This window comes from Pseudogymnoascus verrucosus (genome assembly GCF_001662655.1).
Source record: "Pseudogymnoascus verrucosus strain UAMH 10579 unplaced genomic scaffold scaffold_17, whole genome shotgun sequence".
Classification (NCBI taxonomy): domain Eukaryota; kingdom Fungi; phylum Ascomycota; class Leotiomycetes; order Thelebolales; family Thelebolaceae; genus Pseudogymnoascus; species Pseudogymnoascus verrucosus.
In genome coordinates, this window is record NW_017263668.1 from 190,356 (window position 1) to 204,830 (window position 14,475).

The 14,475-nt window shown below is 53.6% G+C and overlaps 4 protein-coding genes across 4 annotated transcripts; 2 read left to right on the forward strand and 2 right to left on the reverse strand.

Annotated features, from left to right (window-relative positions):
* Positions 1-21: 21 nt before the first annotated feature.
* Positions 22-1,941, reverse strand: VE01_04319 (uncharacterized protein; the record flags this gene model as incomplete). The annotated part of the gene is made up of 4 exons (XM_018273794.1): positions 22-27; positions 137-569; positions 647-1,010; positions 1,071-1,941. The coding sequence occupies 4 exons, from the start codon at positions 1,939-1,941 to the stop codon at positions 22-24; spliced, it is 1,674 nt and encodes a 557-aa protein (XP_018131231.1).
* A 2,170-nt stretch (positions 1,942-4,111) lies between these two features.
* VE01_04320 (uncharacterized protein) lies at positions 4,112-6,256 on the forward strand. The gene is made up of 3 exons (XM_018273795.2): positions 4,112-5,045; positions 5,103-5,645; positions 5,701-6,256. The coding sequence occupies exons 1-3, from the start codon at positions 4,800-4,802 to the stop codon at positions 6,211-6,213; spliced, it is 1,302 nt and encodes a 433-aa protein (XP_018131141.1). The 5' UTR covers positions 4,112-4,799; the 3' UTR covers positions 6,214-6,256.
* A 1,531-nt stretch (positions 6,257-7,787) lies between these two features.
* On the forward strand, positions 7,788-8,348 carry VE01_04321 (uncharacterized protein; the record flags this gene model as incomplete). The annotated part of the gene is made up of 1 exon (XM_018273796.2): positions 7,788-8,348. The coding sequence occupies one exon, from the start codon at positions 7,788-7,790 to the stop codon at positions 8,139-8,141; it is 354 nt and encodes a 117-aa protein (XP_018131142.1). The 3' UTR covers positions 8,142-8,348.
* Positions 8,349-8,431: 83 nt separating this feature from the next.
* On the reverse strand, positions 8,432-11,323 carry VE01_04322 (uncharacterized protein). Its single transcript, XM_018273797.2, has 3 exons — positions 10,993-11,323; positions 10,720-10,914; positions 8,432-10,652 (listed from the first exon to the last, which is right to left on the reverse strand). Exons 1-3 carry the CDS (start codon positions 11,053-11,055, stop codon positions 8,961-8,963), a joined length of 1,950 nt encoding a protein of 649 aa, XP_018131143.1. The 5' UTR covers positions 11,056-11,323; the 3' UTR covers positions 8,432-8,960.
* Positions 11,324-14,475: the final 3,152 nt, after the last annotated feature.

Genomic DNA, 14,475 nt, shown 5'->3' on the forward strand with positions numbered 1-14,475 from the left:
TAATTCTTCTGTTATAAATTTTTATAACTTTGATTAATCGCGACTGGCACATTCGCGGTTGGGCCGGAACATAAATAAACAGCCCCCCTTGCCCGGGTGGCGGATACCTAAGAGATGGGATCTCAGGAGCATCTACCACATCTCCTGCACCACCCATAATGGTTCCCAGCTCTTCGTTGATTAGATCCGTCAGTTCTATCTCCCATGTGTTCTCATCTGCGTTTTCATCTCCACCTTCGTCTTTTTCATTCTCCTCCAATGGCTCTGTTACCCTCGCAATACTGGCCCCCGAATTTCGCGCCGCACTAGGACCAGCGCTTGCTTGTGATGCCCTTGGCACCTCCGGGCTCCTCGTCGTATTGGGGGTCTCATTTACCAGTATTGACGCGCTCCTCGCATTATCCGGTGTCTCATCATCCACAAATGACGACGCGCTTCTCGACCTATTACGTTCCTCCTCATCTGCAGGTATCGACAGTGCGTAAGGCAGATTGGGGGGAGGCATGTCTTCGCCAGAAGAGTGACTGTCCTCACCAACAGCTATCGACAGCGCATGCGGATAGTCGGGACTAGGCATGTCTTCATAAAGAGGGGGTCTGTCCTCCACAACTTCCACGCCATCCCCTCCTCCCCCCACTCCTCCCACGGTTGCCCAGCCCCGGGTCTAGCCCACCTCGAATTTCTCCATGCCCAATCCAGCGGAACCCCCCTTGCCTCTCTACGTTTAATAAACTGCGCCGGCACCGAATCAATCGCAAACCAGACGCCATCAACCGACATCTCCGTCTCGATCCCCAGCAGCTCCAAGCACGACAGCACAGAGAATAGGTGCACTCGCGGCTCTTCAAGTCCCAGCGCCGGCAGATCCACCTCCTGCGCCTCGTTCAAGCCCGGAAGATTAACCATCACTGGGACGAAGCCGTATCTGAACGTCTCTGTCGCGATGTGCGCAATATACACATCTGCGCACTCCATCTGGTGGTGCATCTCGAAATCAAACATTGCAGCTCCTGGACGTCCCTGTCAACCCGGTCCGTCACTGGAGAGCCTACCGGGGCCGGTCAACTCACCGTAATTCGAATATAGCGCGACTAAGCTTGTGGGCTGAACATTCATCGGGTCAAGCGCGCGCTCCAGATTCGTCTTATTGATGCGCCGCTCCAGGCATAGAGGTAAGATGGTTTCCGCGCTCAGGCCGAGGGCAGTGCTATCGCGTGTTCGTGAGGGGGGATAAGTCTCATTGCCGTGCTGGTCGATAGCAGCAGAGTGTTGGACGCGGTAGAATAGCCTGGGGCGTGGTATCACGACTGGGAGGGTGAGAGAGGCGGGTGGGTCGACGGGTTTAAAAGTCTCGATGAGAAGGGGTATATGCTGAATTTCAACAGACGGTTCGAGCAATATTGGGTCGAAGAAGTCTGGTAGAGGGGGACCAGCCTCGTCTACTGCCGGCCGCGGTGGCACACGATCGAGTATCTCGCCAATTCTCTCCCCGTACATTGCGATCCACCCAGCCAGCGATCCCTCCGCCGGCCCCTGGAACGGAGCAATATCAGGCCAAGGCTCCACGCCCTCCTCCTCCTCTTCCCAATCATATTGCAGCGGCCCCAGCCTCTCTCCCGCAGCAGCCCGTCCATAATCCCACCGCGGAATAATATCACGGACACGGAGCAAATTCCTCGTCTGTAGCGGCGCAATCCCTTGCTGCGGGCGCAACTGGCCGTACGTCCCTGGTGAGATCTCATTCGCCCCCTGGAACGGAAACGCGGGGGGTTGCTCTGGGGCCCTCAAGGTAGGGATGTCGGCTTGCCGCGACGCGCGGGGAGGGAGCGCCCACTCTTCCTCGTCTTCTTCTATGCCAGGAAGAACTATCCTTGGGGGGCTGAGGGGGTCGCCGCTGGGTAGTCTGAGCTTGACCAATTTCGAGGGTCGTTCTGGCGCCATTTGGTGTATCTCGGCCCCTGTTGTCGGGAGGTAGTAGGAGATGGCATCGTGGGTTTTGTGGCGGGGTCTGGATCATTTAGATTCCGTGGTGTGGGGGGGAGGCTCATTGGGAAGCCGCGAAGGAGGTGGTGACTGCCAGCTTTGTGAAGCTGGAGTCTGGCTGAAAGGCAGCATTGTCCTGCTCGGGCTTCACGTTGGTTCTGTAAGGAAGGAAGCTGCGAGATGGTGGCGACTGCCGCCTTTGTGAATCTGGCAAGTCTACTATAAAGGAAGGCACGTCCGGGGAAGCATCCAGACGTAGACGGCAAGCACGTTGAAGCATGAAAGGCAATCACACCCCATTGAAGCCCCATACTACTTCCCTACGTACGGCAGGCACGATGACAGTAGCTCTTGCCAACTTTATGAAGCCAGTGCGTCTAGCATAAAAGGCAGGCGCGTCCGGTCATGAAAGACCAGTGCACGCAGGACATGAAAGGCAAGAGCATCCCATAAACCTCATACCAATTCCACGCAGAAGGAAAGTGCATCCCACAGACAAACACCAACGCACAAACGGCAGGCGCGTCCAATACAGCTATATAGACGGAAGGAAAGAATCCCAACCCCCCCCCATCCCCCCTCGTGCCTTCCCATCATCACAAATACCAGTAAAAAAACGGCAAGAGCGCCCCTTCGCGCCTTCCCACAACAACAACAACCCCTCATAAAACAGCAAGAGCCCCTCTACCATCACCATAGCTCCCGTCTTCACATTCGCCCACCACATATCCCTCCTTTTTACACACCCTCTCCCAACCAACCCCCCCACCAGCAACCAAAAAGCACAGCCACACCCACAAAACACAGATACAGTCATCCCCCCGCCCGCCCCCCTCTAGCATCTCCAAAGGAAAGGGCGGGCTTACAGCCGCCCATACATCCGCTCCCCGCCCCCGCCTCCGCTTCCGCTTCCGCCTCCCGACCTGAGGCGCCGCGGGCCTGGTCCTGGGGAGGAGGTGAGATGGTGAGGATGCGGTAAGCGCTAAGCGCTATTGTTGTTAATCGTGCAGCAAAGAAGTGCGTTCGCGAGCTTTGACAATAAGATACCTGTGAATCGTACTGAACAGAACCGGTATAAAGCCCGAATAGCTCCAATGGGAACTCGGCAGCGCCGTCAACGATCTCGATCCTAGCACTTCTGAGACTAAACATACAACGTTCGCACCACCATCTAACATAATCACACGCACAAGGGCAGCCACCATTTCCAAGTTCAATAGTATATGTTCCGGCCCAACCGCGAATGTGCCAGTCGCGATTAACACACATATTATCATATAACTCAACAGCATATAGATAGAACTTTATAAGATATAAGATATATATTATCTACTATATACAGTTTGTCTTTTAGGCTTTAATTTTGAAAAATATAGTAGACTTTATGCTTATATAGTACCTTTTATAGCTTTTAAGGGTTCCTTTAGTTACACTTAAATCATCTAAATTTTAAGTAATATTAAAAATTCTAAGGAAGCAAAGTTGTAGAGAAGTGTCTAAATTACATATCTCCCTATATATATAAATCTATTAAAGCACTTATTAATAAGTTATATTAAGTTTTGTTTAAAGAAGGCATTTTTATTCGCGACTGGGCCAGTGTGGGTCGGCCCAGTCACGAATGCCAAAATTTGTATGGGGAAATTCGTGGCTGGGCCGGCCCATTCGCGAATATGACTTATTCGCGACTGGGCCGGAACATTTATGATAGCTAATGCATGTGGTGAGCTACTGTGTTGGATAGCTGAGTTTGTATAATGAGAATTGGATAGAATTGGAAACACGCTTGGACACTAGGAATATTACCCTTTAACGACCCACATTTGATAAGTGGTGAGAGGCGATAGCTTCACAGACTCTATAAAGCTATCGTCTCTCACAAGGCTCTGTGAATCTGAATGTTATAGAGAGTGACGACCGTCGTTATCAAATTATGGTTTGAAGTGTGGCTCAATCGGCTTACGTAAGGTTGCAAGGATAGTGCAGCACAGTCGTTAGGAACTGTGGCTGGTGAAGTTGCGCGACGCAGCTCGTAAACTCCACCAGTCAAACATCGCAGTCAAACATCGTAACTTCCAAAAAATGTACGTATGTAGGCGCTAAACTCGGCTCCTTTCTGACGAGTTCCCTTTATTGAGCATGTTAAGTTCCACGATTCTTTGTCATGATTACCAATTAAGTTTCCAATTCTAGATATCCTGACATGCTAGCTCTTACTCAGCCCAGTTTATAGTTGTAGTTCGCTGACCTTGTCAGTCAATTCGGTCATAGCGACGCGGGGTCGGTTATAGGAGGTCCGAATCTATACCAACCACAACGACTCTGTTCCGAACACGTGAAATATTCGTAAAATACGAGGGATCGTAGACGTTACTATTTTATAGTCTAGTGATAAGAGCAAGCGTTAACCAAGGCTTGTACTTGAACTGCCGGGACGTGGAGGGCGTCTAGCCGGAACAGTGAGCACAACAGTTGCTAATCGCCACCTTACACCTCCAGGTTAGTAGATGAGGGGTTAGTGATCCTCCGGCTAGCCCTACGAATGTGACCCTGTTGGATACTACCTACCAAGCTTCAGCTTCAGCTTCAGCCACTCAATTGGCGGTGAATCCTGAAGGCGTCTAATACCTCATCCCGCTGGCTAGGTGGCACTACTAAGCTTATGGTGGGCCTTAGGGCCGCGCATCCTTCCCCGTGAGAGCACCTCGGGGAGCAATGGTCCCAGAGTTAGAGTATACGTGGGGGACGCATAAATACAAGCTTTGGACCCCTCCATAATGTTCTAGATCAGCTATTTCTCTCTGGATACTTAAATCATGTCTACACAGGATCTCACAAAGCTCGCTGCTGAGCTGTCGGCCCATGCCAAAGTTCTTCAAGACCATCTTGAAGCTAACAAGCTCTCGGGATTGTCCCTCGATAAAGATGCTTTGATCGATGCCCCATTCGATCCAGCAAACCTGGAGATTCAAGGTGCCAGGGCGGCCCTTATCAAGACGTCAAAGTTGATCCATGATCTGGCACTTGGTCCAAAGGAAATAATGCTGGAGCGCTCAACGAATGTATTACCCCCCCAGCGTTGCTATGATATCATTGAGTTTCCCTAATCTCTATGCAAGACAAAATTCGATCAGATGACCCTGCACGCCGTTGTGCGCTTTGGAATCGCAGAGGCCATCCCTCTCGATAAGCCCATTACCTTTGAAGCCGTGGCAAAGAAAGTTGGTCTCAGCACCGACCGAGTAACGCGCCTACTTCGCCATAGCATGACGAACAACTTGTTCGAGGAGCCACGTGCGGGATACGTTGGCCACACGGCCTTGTCGTCCATCATTGTCAGGGAGCCGCTGAGCAGGTCGTGGATCTTGCACAACTTCGAAGAAATCGCGACCACCAAGTTCCTCGAAGCATACGACAAGTACGGCGAGACCGACGAGCCGACTGAAACAGCAACTAGTCTTGCGTTCGATTACTTTACTAAGCACCCCAAGGATAATCTCTGGACATTCCTTGAGAACGATGGTGAGGGTGAGCAGAAGGGCTACAGGATGCGCAGGTTCGCAGAGGCTATGGTCTGGGTCAGTGGCCACAAAAATGACCAGGACATGATCCTAGCCACAGGCTTCGGCTGGGCCTCCCTTGGCGAAGCAACCGTTGCCGATGTAAGCCCTCATTCCAATCTGCAGCTTCTAAACCAAACTAACAAACACGCTCCAGGTCGGCGGCTCCGTCGGTCACTGCTCCATCGCCATCGCCAAGAAATTCCCCTCCCTGAAGTTTATTGTTCAGGACTTCGGCGCGTTGGAGCCCGCCTTCCAGGCAGCCCTTCCCACCGAAATCAAAGACCAAGTCTCCTTCCAACCGCACGACTTCTTCACGCCACAGACCACCAAGGCCGACGTCTACTTCCTGCGCCATGTCCTCCACGACTACTCCGACCCGTACGCCATCAAGATCCTAAGGAATCTGCTCCCGACCCTGGTTCCCGGAAACAGAATCATCCTCTGCGAGATCGTGTTGCCGCCACCTGGGGCGCCGCTCCCACCATCGGTAGTGAGGGTGATGCACAGCATTGACTTGCAGATGATGGTCGTGCAGAACGCCAAGGAGCGGTCGGAGGAGCAGTGGATTGACTTGTTGGCGAGGGCGGATAGCCGGTTCAAGCTTGTTAATATTGGGAGAGTGCCAGCGCTGCAGTCGTTCCTCGAAATCAAGTTTGATAGCGCTTGATGGGGGTTCTGAGGAAGGTGCGACCTTAATTCTTGGATAAGCCAAATCTACGAAATACAAATGAATAAATTTAAACTATATTCGGCTCCGCAACCCAGCTCTCCACATTGATGCTTCTTTGCAGAGAGCTCCTAGGCGCTCACGAATGCGGAGGTGTCTATAGATACTATCAGCCTCCCCTTTTCATCACGTACCCCCACGAACCCTAACTACCTCCATAGCGCCGCTTCTTTGGCGAGGGCCTTCCAGGCGCTCACGAATGCCTCTGCGTCTACGGACATTATTACCCTCCCTTCCTATCCGGTGCCTAACACCCCAAACGGACAAGTCCAGTAATCAAAACGGCACACGAAAAGTGGGAAAACTCACCAACTCCTACGTAGAAGCTGAGAACCACCTCCCCCCCTAGTCCGATTCATAAACGTTTAAACCATTTTTTAGGGGCAAACGACGCGCGTGGAGTTCGATGAAGCAAATGAATACTTTGATTTTCGGGGCAAGAAGTTTGAGACACTGTCGCGTTTGGACTATATCAGGGCGGTTATCTTTACCGTGGGTTGTCCTAGGCACTCAAATACTATAGCGCCGCAACCGCCATAGAGTAGAGTTGAACGAGGATCGAGACCCTTAAGCAAGCAAATGGTTCCACCATGAGCTGGTTCCTGACAGCAGTTTTTGACAATATGAGCTGGTTCCTAACAACATGGCCTGGTTCATGGACAACTCAGCTCTTTATCTAACTTCACATTCATCGTCCCCCCCTCTTCCGTTGATGGCTCATCTTTCATGTCCTTGATTTTGCATGAATGGAGTCTATACTTCCCCTCCTCGCAACTCCCACCTTCGTGCTTGCTCTCGTCCTCCTCCTCGCCCTTGCCTTCGCCCTTGCCTTCGCCATGCACACCCCCGCCGGTCACCAGTTACCGCGGCCGCCATCTCTTAACTCGCCACCTATCACCTATCACCATGCTCCCCACTGAGATAATTCAGCACATCGCCTCCTTTCTCCCTCCATCTGGGGCCGCCTCCTTTGCCTCCACATGCCTCTGCATCCGCCTTGCGGCAGGGACACAATATCTAAGCGCCCTCCGTTCCTCTCGCACAGAGATTCTCGCTCTCCTTGAGCTACTACTCGCCGACGCTTCACATGATCCAATCGTCAATTTCCCCTCCCGCCTTCTATGTGCCGATTGTGCACGCCTCATTCCGATTTATATCGGCTGCGGTGCTTCCGCCACGTCAGTTTGCAGAAAGAGTTGGGACCTATCTACGCGTTATATTGTGTCTTCATTCTCACCCCCAATCTTCTACACAATCATGGCGATGCACCGGCATGGGCACCAATGCGATGAACTACTATCCCGAATCGCACCACCTACAACCACCAGATCACTAGCAGTAGTGGAATCGCTTCGCAACATAACGTGCACTATCGCATCGCGACTGCAGGGTCTCTACTCATACGTATCCAGGTAACCTACATCCTCCAGCATCCTCCCCTCGACGACCGTGAACACACACTAGGGTCGTTTTGCCACCACATTGGGGCCAAGACCGAACGTTTTTCTACCACAATGAAACTAGAACAAACCGAAGCACTCAGCGGGACCGGCAGATCGCAGCCAAAGTTCATCGACTGCAACTATTGCCGGACGACAGTGCTCGTAGGCGCGCGCAAGCTTCGGGGTCGCGGAATTGGCCTCTTCATCACTTGGTGGAAGGACCTTGGTGACGGACGTCCAGCGGACGAAACGTGGACTGATCAAATAGGCTTGTCTACTCGGCCTGAGAAATGGCGACATGTCAGATATGGTACTATTCCTGTTGTCGAGGCGTTTGAAGGACAAAATGCACGCTATTTAGACTTCGATGAAGTAATGATGCGAGCAGACTGGAAGGAGCTTTTAAGATTGAGCCCTATACAGTAGTAGTTAGGAAATAACTTACTGGTCGCCACCAGTCGTCGTGTGAGGTGCTAGGTTTGAGACTTGTGTTTGCCGGTTACTACTTTTGCTTTTTCGGAGTAAAGTAGAGTCCGGGGAACAAAGTCTGAATAGGGGGCTATTAATTTCGCTGGCTGTCTGTTTATTATAGTGTCACAGGATCTATCATTGGCATAGGGGCTTCATAGGAACTTACCGCGCATCAACCAATTATGATCTAAAAATGCGCATGTGTGATCTCTCAGTAACTCTAGCATGGAAGTGAAAACATAAACGTGGACAAAAGTAATAATGATTTATGGTATCTCATCTCATCATATTCGCTCCAGGCTACCCCCATGCAGGCAGGCCATCTCGGCCCCTAAATCGTCTACATACAGCATGCGCCTCCATCACGGCGCCGACATCTCGTACTATGCCAGTAAATCAAAAACACATTACACACTCTCTCGACATATATGCTGCCGTCCCCTATCTCCCATCCCACTTCCCTCCCCTGAAACTCCAAATACAAAAAAAATGCACAAGTCGCGGTCCAACCCCCCACCCTAGAAGGTACGGAGGCGGTGGTATATCCTACACGCCCATCCATGCATCATATCAGAATCAGTAAACCTCCCTAACCAGCTTCTGCCGGTATCAATCAAATCGAATCATCATCACATCATCAAACCAAGCCATGCAAGAAAGGAAGCAAAAAAAGGCTCAAGCAAAAACAAATCCACCCATAATCTCAACCGCTAATCACAAGCGTGTCCGGCGGCGATGTGGAGGATCAATAGGGGGAATCATCAAGAGAGGGAATCACATGAAACCCCCCTCCATCCCACCCAACATCCCATTCCCTCTCCACCCACCACCACATCTCGTATCCTCACTCACACCCCTCTGCAGCACCCCCGGCCGCGTCCCCCTAACCAGTCCACTCAGCCTCGCCTGGCTCAAGCCGCGCCCCAGCACTGTTTCAGCCTCCGGAAGTCCGAAGCCTGAGCTGGCGTCGCTGTTGTGGCTATTTCGCGAGCTGGCCGCTGCGCTGGAGACGTTCGTCTGCACGGGCAGGAAGGAGCTCGCACTGCTATGGCGGTGGTATAGTGGGGGTCGCGTGGGCGGGGCGGTACGGGAGCGTGGTAAGGGGCTGCTGGGGGGTTGTGGGAAGGCGGTGGAGTCGAGGTCAACTTCCTCGTCGTCGTCTTCCTCATCCTCTTCATCTGCCTCCTCCTCCTCTTCTTCTTCCTCTTCTTCCTCTTCTTCCTCATCTTCCTCTTCCTCGGCAGTATCAACAGTCCTCGGTGCAGGAGGAATAATCCTTGTTCCCATCCCTGCCAAACTCAGACTCGCCGGTCTCGCGCGTCCCCCTCCACCAGGACGGGCCCTCATAGTTGGCATAGGCGGGTGGTTCTCGCTCCGGGCGCTCCCCGGACGTCCCGTGGCCGGCGTGGTGCGACCCGAGACATAGCCGAGCGCGCGCTGCGTAGGCGCGGAGATGGTATGCATGCTCCACGCCATAGGGTCGTCTTCGGGAGTATCGACGCGGCGCGCATTCTGTGCGCGAGGATTTGGGGCGGTGGGGTCGATATCGGAATCATCTGACTCGGAGGCTTCGTCGATGTCCCACTCTGCTACACTTTCGTTGCGGTTATGCGTGGGTGCGGCGGGGCGGTTCTTGCGCGCTTCGTGGTCGCGCATTAGGGCCTCAAAGCGCTCGATGCTGCTCAGCTTGCCCTCTTCGGATGGAGGAGGTGCATCGGCGGCACCGGGAATATAGCGCATAGAGAAGGCGCGGTCAAGGATTGTTTCCCGAGGAGCGGTGGGCGGGGTGGAAGCGTGTGTGTAGTGTGAGAGGGCCGAGGATCGACCTTGGGCGGAAGTCCAGCCGGAAATTAGGTCGCCGTCGTGGTTGAGTGTCGAGGCTGGTGAGGGGAGAGGGGGGTGCTGGATAGGCAGGGGCCCGGATGGTGAGAAAGACGAGGCTGGAGAGGAGAGGTCGCTATGCCGCGAGCGTAAGGAAGGAGAGGGCGAGATCAGACTAATTGATTTCGGGGGGCGTCGGTGGTCTTTGGTCGAGGTGCGATGGTGGAGGAATGGCTCTGGTTGTGGGATGGGGTTGGATATTGTAGGGCGCTCGGATGGCTTCTGTGAATTGGCAAAGGGGTTGACGAAGGCGAAGAGGGATGCCGAGTCGTTCGACGACGCATCTCCGCGTTCTGCTGTGGTCGGGCGGATGCGCGGCGCGATCGTCACCTGCCAATCGTAGATATTAAAGCGCTCATCGGGCATCGGGCGGAAAAGGAGTGAGTTCGGAAACGTGCTCGACGGCGAAGTCAGCTGTCCGGAGCGACTCGAGCGGCGCTTACGCATGCGCTCTGCCGCCGCATCGAGCTCGAAGGTCAGGATGAGCGTCGGGACAGCCGGACCTGGCTTGCGGAACTGGATGCTCTGGATTTCGCAGCTGCGTATCGATGAGAGAAGGTTCTGCGATATGATCTCCGAGTCGCCCTATATATACGAGTTAGCGGTATGCCCCGCGCGGACGAGCGGGTTCGGGTTATAGTGTCTGGCGTACCTTCTGTTTAGTCACAGTGAGCCAGAGCTGGTCCTGATCGAAGCGCGCGAGGTCATCGGAACTCTGGAAGACAGAGGTGGCCTTGAGGCCCTGGCGCGCGGCATGGAGTTTGCTTGCTGAGGTCGAGCGTGGCAGGGAGGGTTTCGGGGCCATGGGATGCCTCGGGCCATTGGTTCCGAGGACGACGTAGCGAGGCTGGGCGACAAAGAATTAGCATTGATGTTAAGGTGATGGGTAGGGTAGGTAGAAAGCCTGTAGCTCATAGAAACATACCTTCCACACAGCGCGGCCTATTATGGCGGACCGTTCGGGAGGCACGAGAAGATAGCCTTCCATGATTGCGCGGGCGGGTTCGCTGGGTCGGACAGTGAGGCCAGGGGAGGCGGATTACAGCGAAGATAAAGAAGTTTCGCTGCTTGTCTCGAAGGTTTGCCTAGAATGGAAACATGGTCTCGGAGAGAGCAGTCGGGGGGGTTGTGAGTAACTCAAAGAGCAAACAACAAGTAGAAGGAATGAGAGTGCAGAAAGTAGAATTGGTGGTGGAGAAGAATAAGTAGAGAGAGTTGAGAAGTTGAAGGCGAAGGCGAGGGTGGGAAGGGTGAAGGGGGAAAGAGCGATTGTCGATCGGTGTTCTGTCTAGCGGGGCGCGGCGAGCAAACGGAGGGAGGGAGGGAGGGAGGGTGGTGTAGTAATCAACGGAAGAACACAATTTTACTACGAGGATAAGTACATAATCATATAAAATTGTATGTAAAGGTACATAGAATACCAAGGGATCTATGGCCGGCGAGGTTAAAGTACATACTACCCTATATAGTAATTAGAGAGTAGAGTGTAGTGTATGGAAGCATGGAGGACTATGTAACTACCGCGGGATTGAGGCAAGGAGGTGCATGGTATCTATATTACTGTAAGTATAGTTCAGATAGTATGTATTAGGGAGTATGTGCTGTGCAAACATCACCGCCAGCAGCATCATACTCATACAAACAGACACTCATACAAACAGACAGACAAACAGATATACAAACTTCATTCTGGTCCATACATCATCGCATCCATACGCACATCCCATACACACATCCCACTCTCCTCCTCCTCCTCCTCCTTCTCTCCCCTCCTCCCCACCCCCCCCCCCTCCCCCCACCATCCCATCCCACACACTTCCTCGTACATGCACACTAACAGACTCATGTAGGGAATAATGTCTCAACTACCCAAACCCTCGAGAGTCCGAGCACCGGGTCGAGGAAAATGGCAAAAATATCACCAGATCAGGAACAATCCCTCCCAAGTGATCCTGTCCTTTGCTGCACCATATGCACAGGATGGAGTACATGTCATACTTTAAGACATGCAGTGCAGCCACCAACACGCCTCCGGTCCTCTGCTGTCGAGTGCAGGCAGGTGCTGTCGACTGCAGTTGCGTCGCACCGTACCTGCCGTGCCTGGCGAACGCATGCAGAGTCGATCTGGATCTTGACAGGAGAGGCAGGATCGTACTTGGTTTGTCCTGTCCATTGGGGATTCTCCTACCTGCCTTGGCCCTGGGCGTGCATGTGCGAAGTGCTTGAAGATGATTCCTCATTCCTCATCCCAAGTCACCCTTCCCCTTCTCTCTCCTATCCGCTCCGCGCCATCACCACTTGCCTCACCGTCTTATTCTCCCCCTCACTCCCACCCAGAGTCTCACAATCCAACAGCGCTTCTCAAGGTACTCTCCAGTATCCGAAGTACTCTACTTTTGAAGTAGTAGAGTACTCTCCCCCTACCTTCCCCAATTACCCCTCCATCCCTCCTCTCCTCCCTCATCCAGCATCCCACCGAAGGGGGGGCCACCTGATACTCGTACCTCAGAGTACCACTCTATACCTGCATTCTAGCCCAGCAATCTCCGTCCCCCGCGTGCGCCCAAGCTCCTGCTCTGACCCATCCCCACAGGGTCTCACCCAAAATGCCATCAAGAGCTCAGCTTCACCCTGTCCGGCGCCCACTAGTCCCGACACTATCCAATATATCCGGTGCCGCCAGCACCGCACTATCGTAACTATCGTGAACCGCGCCACGCCCCTCACGAAACCGCCCAGATTGAGACCTCTTACCGCACACATCCACAGTCCACCACAGTACTCCACTGTGCCACACATAGTGCTCAGGTAACTGTTGCAGCCACCGCCCGAGCCAGATCTGCGAACGTGGCCGCGGGCGGGTCAGGTCCCGCAGCGCAGCGCTGCAAGGTACGGCGCGGTGCGGACTATTGAACACAAATCCGACTATAACTCGTCTCCACCCCACTTCAAGCGCTCACACCCGACATGTCGCGATCGATAATCAGAAATATCAATCACTCATCGTGGCCGCTGTATCTGGGAATAGCTCTAATTTGCCTGGGTATAGCTTGCTCCTTCCGTCAGGTCCCAGCTGTCTGTTGTCCGGGTTCAGTAAATCTACCCGAATGAACAAGGGCCTTGAATCGGGAGATGACGAGGACCCCCCAGTTTGTGTGCTGCGTGACCCCCCCAAGCCAGCCGCCGGGTGCTTTCATCCGTGGCTATGTTTAAACTGGACCGGGGCATCTTTGCAGGAATCGGTTTAGCTCAGATATTCCGTCGTGACGATATAGTGGACACAGGGTTGTGTGCAGACACAGTGCATGCAGGAGTAACTGCATCTATCAAAAAACACAAACCGAGACCAGTCTCAGCTCGTCCCTCCTCGCGTACCTGATCTCCCCTGGCTGCCCTGGCTGCACCCCTGGCTCGACAACGCAGTAGCGCCGCCTAGCTCAGGAACAGAAGCCGAAGCTGCTCAACCACCTCCACAACACACTGCACAGCTAGGTTAGTGAGTGCTAGTGAGTGCACCAAGGGGCCGACCATGCCAACTTCGACGGCTTGGCAGGCGCACAGAGTCTGTTCTCAGCTTCCTATCCCCATCTCATCGCTGATCGATGTCTCACTTCATCCTATGTCCTTCGCATTAGCCCCGCCGCACGGCACTGCTTCCGTCACTCTATCTGACCTGTCTGTCCATTCCTTGCAGACAGACACAGCAATACAATAACAGCGACTGCATACTGCATAGAGGTGCTATATCAGAGCAGTCCTGGTAATATGATCACCCGGCGCCAGCACCGACAAAAGCCGGCCTGCCGACCGACCGACCGACTGACCAAACCCCGAAGCCACCATGCCCAGAGATTCAACGAAGCCACCACACCACCACACCACGCCCAAAGACTCCACGGAGAACAGAACATAGATCGGCGCACCCCGCTCAACGCCTCCCCCGCCCCAGCAGTCTCGCCCGCTGCCTGCCCCAGCCGTCCCGCGCGCGTTGGGCCGTCGCACTGTGCGCACCGCCAAGCTGCCGTGCGAGCAGCGTCACAGAAATCCAGACCGCACCAATGCCAACTACAGTGCTCACATTCAGACTGGACGGTACATACAGTAGTACATGCAAGTGCGCGCGGGGCATCACAGCGTTAACAACGGGCGAAAATCCCCAGATGATATGAGACAGCGGGTTGGTAACCTTGGGTAACTCCAGCCCACAGAGTGACTGTATCCGTTATAAGATCAACAAAATCCTAGATGCTCATCTTTTTCGGCGATCTCTCGCGACGGCGGCGCTGGGCTGGGAGGGATGATGTAAGCGGGATTGCCGCGACTGGGGGAAATGTGTCGATCCGGACCCCAGGAGGAATTTACAAAATATCGTGGAGTGCCTGTTTCGAATGTACGTACTTTGTACACT

What these genes read in the sequence shown, in the direction of transcription:
- VE01_04320 (XM_018273795.2), top strand. Translation starts at nt 4,800, where the DNA reads ATGTCTACACAGGATCTCACAAAGCTCGCTGCTGAGCTGTCGGCCCAT. An exon ending in TGCTGGAGCGCTCAACGAAT is followed by an intron (nt 5,046 to 5,102) that starts GTATTACCCCCC and finishes TCTCTATGCAAG; the next exon opens with ACAAAATTCGATCAGATGAC. An exon ending in GCGAAGCAACCGTTGCCGAT is followed by an intron (nt 5,646 to 5,700) that starts GTAAGCCCTCAT and finishes AACACGCTCCAG; the next exon opens with GTCGGCGGCTCCGTCGGTCA.
- VE01_04322 (XM_018273797.2), bottom strand. Translation starts at nt 11,055, where the DNA reads ATGGAAGGCTATCTTCTCGTGCCTCCCGAACGGTCCGCCATAATAGGC. An exon ending in TAGGCCGCGCTGTGTGGAAG is followed by an intron (nt 10,915 to 10,992) that starts GTATGTTTCTAT and finishes TTTGTCGCCCAG; the next exon opens with CCTCGCTACGTCGTCCTCGG. An exon ending in TCACTGTGACTAAACAGAAG is followed by an intron (nt 10,653 to 10,719) that starts GTACGCCAGACA and finishes TCGTATATATAG; the next exon opens with GGCGACTCGGAGATCATATC.